We start from the raw sequence: 8,251 nt of genomic DNA on the forward strand, positions 1-8,251 counted from the left end.
GCTGGGACACAAAAACATGTCAACACTGCAGACAGGAGTCAGGATGCACACAGACAAATGGGTTGTACCTAAAAAAGGCACAAACTGTATTGTATGTTTATGCGTTCTGGTTTGCAGGTGAACACCCAGACTAGTGTGTTTGTGATTTTATGCTATTTTCAAAAGTATTAATTGAATAATCTCCGGGCATAACATACAGAGTTGCTTTACTAGTACTGCTTTGCAGAGATAAATAAAGATCCCTGTGGGTGAGACATGATATTCCCTCCTTTGTGTATTTGTGCAGGATGGCAGTGCCTCGCTGAACAAGCCTTCATGCACATGTTCTGTGAAAAGCATCGGTGGGAACATACCGGCTTAATTACTGAGCAATAGTGAAGGGTGAAGCGCTGGTTCCCTCCGACCTGGTTACACAAACCTGTCGCTCAAGCATGGAACAAGCAGGCTTAAGTACACCTCTCTGATTTCATCCTCAATGCCTCACAGAGGGACATAAAGGTCATTATTGTTGGCATGTTTTAGGTTTCAAAATCAAGGTGAATACCAAGACTTATTAATACACGTCTTTCTTAGAACAGTTGTTGATATTGTGTGAAATATTAGAAAGGGAGTAATTAATTATTCAAATGGAAACCTTCTAAACTGTGTAAATTTACATAATCCAGTGATACTGCAAGATTGTAAACTCAGCTAATCTTGATGATAGCAATAGCAACTGCTGTCAAAAATGGCCATTAAATAAGAAAATATAGATAACATTGATTGGGAAAAATATCCAAAGAATAATATTTCATAATTTATGATCATAATAGCTATTCCCAAATAGTCAATAATTGTGTGGTTTTGATGAATGATAAAAAGTTACAGAAATAATAAATGAAGAAGACCAGATTGCTTAGAATAAGTATTACAGATGCTGCATTAGTAAAACATGAGTCACACACTTTCCATTTAGGAGTCGTGTTCCCTCTCTACACTGATTTGCAGGTGAGAAGATAAGTAAAAGGTGACAAGTAGTTAAGGTGGCAAAGTCGATGAGCACAGTTTGACTCAGAAACAGCGGGCTCTATCTTTAGGCCGGTGGTGGGATACTTTGATTAACACTTAGGAGAAAGTCAATACCAATGGGATTCGATGCCTTCCAGGCAACAGTCCATCCAGCAGTTCCTCCATCTCATTAAGACTTATCGATTACATATTCCTACTTGCATTTAGGATGATCTGATTGTGTTCTTTATGTAGTTTTCTTTTTAAAATAATTTCATGCCATTTTATTTATCTTAATTGGACATTGTTTTCAATCTTATCACATGTGAAAGTTGTTATAGGCTGATTGGTTTGTTTGGTATTTTTTTAATGGTTTATTTTTGTAACTGTTTTTAATACTATTTTATTGCCAATCATTCTAAAATAAATATTACTAACATTTCATGTTTGACCATGAATCCAAGGAAAATGAAATTAACTTGCACATTGTAAACTATAAGACTTTAAGCTGATCCAGTGACATTGAAATGGTAACAGTATAACCTTATTTACTTTATTTAGTTATCTGCTTAGCGCCTTTCATTGAAGCAAATAGATAAACATTTAAAACCTGAGTACATTTAATAATAATAACAATAATGATAGCATATGTTTAAAATACAGTAACATCTCAAGGTGCATTTGTAGTGAGGCTGCTGAATATCATAAATGAGCTTTCAGTTATGCGATTTTAAGGCTGCTTCATTTCCTTTGCTTATGTGGGGACACTAAAAAGAAAGAGCGTTTAGGGACATGCACAATGTAAATGTGAGATACGTCTGTGTCCAATGAATAAATACGCATTGGTTCAATACAAGGCACTTTAAAGAAAAGTTTGAATACAGTTACATTTTAAAAATATCAATTCAAATTATTGCCATTGCGTATGCACCTAATTTGTGATAATTAACAACAAAATGCTAAATGTTTTAACAAACTATCATTACCTTCTTCTGATAATGAGGGGGCTGACGCAGAAAAACTGCCACAGTAACATTATGATATTGGGTCTTGTTCCATCTCCCCAAGCTGGAGTATGACGCATGACGCATGAAGGAGGCGCGGCCAATTTCCCCCATAAATCCCCAGCCTTCTCTCCTCAGGCTTAAGACACAGGGAGGTTAGAACCTCTCCCATCACAGAAAGGATTTACAACCACCACTTTCTACACCATCGACCTCCGGGTGCATCTGCTGTAAGCATGATTAAGAAAATATCAATCTCCGAGAATGAGTTCGACATCCCGGCCAAGAATTGCCACAGGATGGTGATTATGGGCTCCACTAAAGTTGGGAAGACATCCATCATCTCTCGGTTTCTGAACGAGAGAGTTGACGACCAGTACACACCAACTATTGAGGACTTTCATAGGAAACTCTACAGCATCAGGGGAGACGTTTACCAGCTGGACATTTTGGACACATCTGGAAATCATCCCTTCCCTGCAATGAGGAGGCTATCAATTCTTACCGGTGAGTTGAGCTCTGAAACTTTAAGCCAATAACCTGTTGCTGTTTGCAAAGTGAATGTGCTGCTATTAAAATATTATACAATTATTGTATATTGAACATTTCTTCTTATTTGTTTTTCCAGGTGATGTGTTCATCTTGGTGTTCAGTCTGGACAACAGAGAATCCTTTCAGGAGGTGCAGCGTCTGAAGCGACAGATATATGAAACCAAGTCCTGCCTGCGAAACAAAACAAAGGAGAACGTGGACGTCCCGGTGATGATCTGCGGCAACAAGTGTGACAAAGACTTTTACCGTGAGGTGCAGGAGGAGGAGATCGAGCAGCTGGTCGGTGGAGACGAGCACTGCGCTTACTTTGAAATCTCAGCAAAGAAGAACACCAACGTGGACCAAATGTTTCAAACTCTCTTTAGCATTGCCAAACTGCCAACCGAAATGAGCCCCGGTCGCCACTGCAAAGTTTCCGTGCAGTTCTGCGAAGTTCTTCACAAAAAATCCCTAAAAAATAAGAAGTGCAAAGATGGGAACGCATATGGGATTGTGGAGCCGTTTGCGCGGAGACCCAGCGTGCAGAGTGACTTGATGTACATAAAGGAGAAAGCCACAGGAGGTAGCCAGACCAAAGAGAAAGGCTGCATCATATGCTGACACTTTATTTGTGTGCGCAAAAGACTTTATTAGACTTTCCAGAGCTGAAGCGGAGCCGTTCAACAGGTCACATGACATGAACCCAAATACTGTAGACTCAAGCGCCCGAGTCGAGAGACGCAATGTGATCCAAACTGTGATGAGGCACACGGGGCAGGTGCCTCCGCTCATAGGCCTGTCCCCTATGTAGTGATGCAGTAGATGCTAGGAAAATGTTGTAACATCTGCTCACATCAGCTTGCCAAAAAGGCACTTGAGAAAAAAACCGTTTACATTTTGCTATATTCATTTTTTTTTAAACTTGGGATATACTTGAATTTTTGTTGCATTGAGAACAAATCCAAATGTGTATTTATTATGTCTATGTCAACTTTTGGATAAAAGAGAAAATAAAATCACTGTTTACTTTCATAGTTTGTCTTCCTCTTCTCTTTACTTTCGAGCAAAGCACAATGAAGTTACACAAAATACTCCACAGTGCCAAACGTATGGGATAAATATATAAAATATATATATCTAAAGTCGCCCCATAGCTCATTCTTTCCATTCATACATACTGACCTGAGGGTCCAGAAACACACCCACCTAACAGTTTAGAGCATTTTCACTGGGACTTTTCAGCAATGAGCCACCAGCTATCCATTTTGGATAAGCATGAAACTGAATGATTTGATTTAGAATGCCTAACCCCCTTCATGTCTGAACCATAGACTGGTCTGAACACAACAAACATAGTGAATAATTGCTTTTTGTATTGATAGAAGTGTGTGCCAATAATGTACTTAATTAATGATGAAGGCCACAGGCTCGAATTAATGTGTGCAAGCAGTATGCTGATTAAAAGACTTTAGACCAATACTCCTTATTCAATTCAATTTATTAGAAAAAAAGAGACATTTTCCATATAATAACATAAGGAAATGATAAACTGTAAAACTACATTTAATATAAACACAACACAACTAAGTTTGCCTTCTAGCAACGCAAACAAATGCCAAAAGCAGACATTGCATGTTGTTCAAGACATTTTTCAAAGTGATGCAACTGAAGGAAAAAAATCCTCTCATTTAAACGTCCATCCTGTATTCTTGAATCCCACATCTGCTCCATATGTGGGAATGATACAAAACATCATGCACCTCGACTGTCTGTGAGTGTCCTTCAGTCAGTGCAGTATTCCAGTTCTCTGTTTCAGGATGCTTTTGGCACGTCAAACATGCACAGACCTTTGTATTTGTGCAGCAGCTGGTTCTTGGTGCGGACCTGCTCCCGCAGTGTGGCCAGCTGCTGCTGCTGCTCCAGAGGACTGCTGTCCACCCCGGGCATGGTGGAGATCTGATCCCGAGCCTCCTGGATCTTCACCTTCAGCTTGGCCAGTTCTTGGTGAACATCCGGGCTGTCCTTGTCCATGCTTAAACAGATTGAGGGGAGAAAGGGAATATGTTATTTCCATATTATTTTCAGAGGTGGGAGAAGTACTCAGAACTTGTACTTGAGTAAAGGTAGAAGTACCAGAGTGTAGGAATACTCTGAACAAGAAACAGTTCTGCATTGCAAATGTTACTCAAGTTAAAGTACAAAAGTATTGCCATCAAAATATACCTAAAGTACCAAAAGTAAAAAGTACTCATTATGCAGATTGGCCCATTTCATGATAATATATATGATATGTTTTGATTATAATTGGGAGGCGTGTGGTACAGTGGATTGAGCGTTGTTGATCAGATCAGGGGGTCACAGGTTCAAACCCCACTGCAGTCAGCATGTCGTTGTGTCCCTGGGCAAGACACTTCACCCCAAATTGCTCCTGTGGGGATTGAGTTGCTTTGGATAAAAGCATCTAAGAAGTGACATGTAATAATTATTGATGCATTCATGTGTTATCAAAGCTGGTAAAGGTGCAGCTAGTTTGAATGATTCTGTATACTGCACAGACCAGTTGGAACTTGAGTCTGATTTAAGAGTAGATTATATATCACATTATTAATCAAAATCTGCGAAGTAACTAAAGGTATTTAATACATGTAATGGAGTAAAAGAACACGATTTACCTATGAATTGTAGTGGGGTAGAAGTACAAAGAAGCACAACATTGAAATACTCAAGTAAAGTACAAGTATCTCAAAATTGTACTTGACTAAATGTACCTAATTACTTTACACCACTGGTTGTTTTGGACGTTTATCTTTTCTTCTCAGCCTATCAGTAGAAGCTAACTTAGCTTCGGCTACCAAGTCAACAAGCTTATCAACCCCACCATAACGACTTTACGACAAGTAAATAGGTTTCCACAGAGCGGCGGTTGCACATGTAACACATGAGAATCTGCCAGTAACCTTACCATTTGATAATATCATGAACTAAAGGCAACAAAGAGCAATCCTCGCTCTCTTTCTCTTCTCTTTGTTGAGGAGCCGCCATCACGCTCCCTGCTCTGCGGCGCGGATTGTGTACGTCATGCGTCGTATGATGACGTAAAGCCATACAATGCTCTTCATACATACATGCTCATAACAAACAATACTGTTAGCATAATGTCACAATAATAACTGTTTCAAAGTGTGTTGACAAAAAGTATCTAGCCCACTTTCAGTGGGCTGAATATTCTTATGAGAAAATCGTTTAGCATGAAAGTGATTTCAAGCTGAAAATCAATGAGAAGAGGCTGAAGTTTATTTCAGATGTTCTGTGTTCTATTAGAATGCTTTGCAATATATACAAAAGATCATCTTTTATAGTGACACTAAAAGTGTTTAAATAATTTAATGTATTCTTACTACTTTTCTAATTCAGTTCAATTGCTTTAGCTAATATAATTAATACTTAAATGTCTTGAAGAAATAAAGACATGCAGTCAGATTGCCAACCCAAAACAACAACCCTTTTATTTGGCAATAAATCTTTTCCCATCATCTGATTCAAATAAGCTTCTTGGAAAGAGACTTTCACCAACTGTCTTTAAGAGTATCATATCAAGAGTAGCCAGTCAGCTGCTGATCATTAATCATTCCACATTTAATTTAACAAACAATGTGTCCTTGTCATGAATATGAGGGGTCATTTGGTCATGATATCCTGTGTTGGGTCCAAAACAAATGAACAAGTTGAATTACTCAGTACACATTTTTTTTGTGCTTAATTTTACTCAGAACTAGCTCTGTCACATCTAAATTATTACCAAAGCACTAGTTCATACCCATCAGTGTCTATTTCAGCATCTGGATTTCCTAGAAAGCAGTGGCCCAGTTCCAATGAACCTTGATAGTCTACTGGCATATTTTGTACTATATTCTGCAGAGTTGTTTTTATTGCTGCAAAGGAGACATGCAAGCTTTGAACCAACAGTGTAGTTACTGTTAAAATAAATAAATTAAGCATTGCAGGAGAAATGACATGACTGTTGACAAGATAAACAGTAAATTCCATGTCATAAGATTCTGGTAAGGTAGTTTAATCATGTTAATCTTTTAATCGCAAAACAGCTAAACTATTTTCATGTAAATGTGCCATTAATTGAGCTTACAACAGGCTTCATGAGCGCCGGAATAAAACTAAACACACATATCATGACAATGACTCTAATAACTACGTTTACACTACATTTTTATTAGATTTAGACCTCATCTTATGGTTTTAACTAAAACACCTAAAAGACACTTCAACTCCTTCTCTGTCTACTGAAATAAGTCCTTCCATCAATCTCATGTTATGCCCTATTTATGTCTTCACTATCATTATCATCCGTTATACTCCAGCTGCAACTTCATGCATCATCAAGTTTTGTCAGCAATAAGGTTTATCTAGCAATTTATCGAACTGCGCTGCAAGATCCCAGCTAAACAGTAGGTGAATCATTCATTCAGTTACAAATAAATGTAGCCTTTAGCTGTGTTGTTAATTATTCTTACATACCTTGGACACTTGGAACATAAATTAAAAGTAATTGAAAATGATTTTTGCTTAACACCATGTCTTGAATAATACCCAGTGAAACCATGGAAATAGATTATAGTGCGTGCTGTTGTCTGTGCCGGGAGCATCTACCAATAGGCTGAGGGCCTGTCCCTGAAACCTCTCCAACTGTTTAAGACAGGAACATGTGTTATTTATCCATTCAATCACATCACATGTCACTTGTTAGATGCTTTTATCCAAAGCGACTTACATACTCAATACTGTGGGCAATCCCCACAGGAGCAATTTGGGGTGAAGTGTCTTGCCCAGGGACACAACAACATGCTGACTGCAGTGGGGTTTGAACCTGTGAACACCTGATCCAAACACCAACACACAACCCACTACACCACACGCACCACAACACATCAATGTTTAAGTCTTCTGTTTGGAGAGCTAATTACAGAATATTGAAATGTCAAGACATACTGGCCAGTTTTGTCAGTCAATACAAATTCAAGATTCAAAGGTTTATTGTCATAACCTATAAACAACTACGGTGTAATTATGTTATGCAAGAAAACCTTAGATTGCAAGTTCCCCAACAGTGCACTTACAAGACATACACAATACATATACAAAGTAACAACCACAACAATGCAAATCTAAATGAGTTTATTTAAATATATTATTCACAATAAAATATATCATTGTTTTGTCTATATTAACATTATTTACATTTCTTTCCTGTTAAAACCACCAACCAACTTGAATATACACACAACTACAAACCTACTGTACAGATCAGAAGACCTGCAGTGCCCCCAAGTGAACAATCAAGAGAATTGACTATTTATTTCAACACATTTTTACAGACATGTCAGATTAGCCAATATTAGTTTTTAAATATATATTTGAAACCTAAATTAAAGATGAATTGGCAGGCTTCGTATCTGTACATAGACAACCAAGTTGACTTTGCAGTTGCGTTTTTTATGTTTTGTATAAGCAAATACACACATCCTATGACCACTAGGTGGTAGGCTTTAATTGATGAAACCAAATGGGTTGAACGTTTACTTTTATACTGGGGAATTTCACATTGAAATATTTAGTTTTAGGCCTTCTTTTTTTTCTGTCAAAGGCTAAAACACATTTCAATTTGTTTTACTATTGCACATAATTCCAAAGTGTATCCAATACGTGTATCCAAG

The 8,251-nt window shown here is 37.8% G+C and overlaps 2 protein-coding genes across 2 annotated transcripts; one reads left to right on the forward strand and one right to left on the reverse strand.

Annotated features, from left to right (window-relative positions):
• The first annotated feature begins 2,157 nt into the window (after positions 1-2,157).
• On the forward strand, positions 2,158-3,427 carry LOC307015296 (dexamethasone-induced Ras-related protein 1-like). The gene is made up of 2 exons (XM_079643814.1): positions 2,158-2,498; positions 2,620-3,427. Exons 1-2 carry the CDS (start codon positions 2,228-2,230, stop codon positions 3,141-3,143), a joined length of 795 nt encoding a protein of 264 aa, XP_079499940.1. The 5' UTR covers positions 2,158-2,227; the 3' UTR covers positions 3,144-3,427.
• A 574-nt stretch (positions 3,428-4,001) lies between these two features.
• On the reverse strand, positions 4,002-5,622 carry med9 (mediator complex subunit 9). Its single transcript, XM_079645091.1, has 2 exons — positions 5,485-5,622; positions 4,002-4,554 (listed from the first exon to the last, which is right to left on the reverse strand). Exons 1-2 carry the CDS (start codon positions 5,562-5,564, stop codon positions 4,335-4,337), a joined length of 300 nt encoding a protein of 99 aa, XP_079501217.1. The 5' UTR covers positions 5,565-5,622; the 3' UTR covers positions 4,002-4,334.
• Between the last annotated feature and the right edge of the window lie 2,629 nt (positions 5,623-8,251).

Source organism: Notothenia rossii, assembly GCF_949606895.1.
Source record: "Notothenia rossii genome assembly, chromosome: 8".
Lineage (NCBI taxonomy): Eukaryota > Metazoa > Chordata > Actinopteri > Perciformes > Nototheniidae > Notothenia > Notothenia rossii.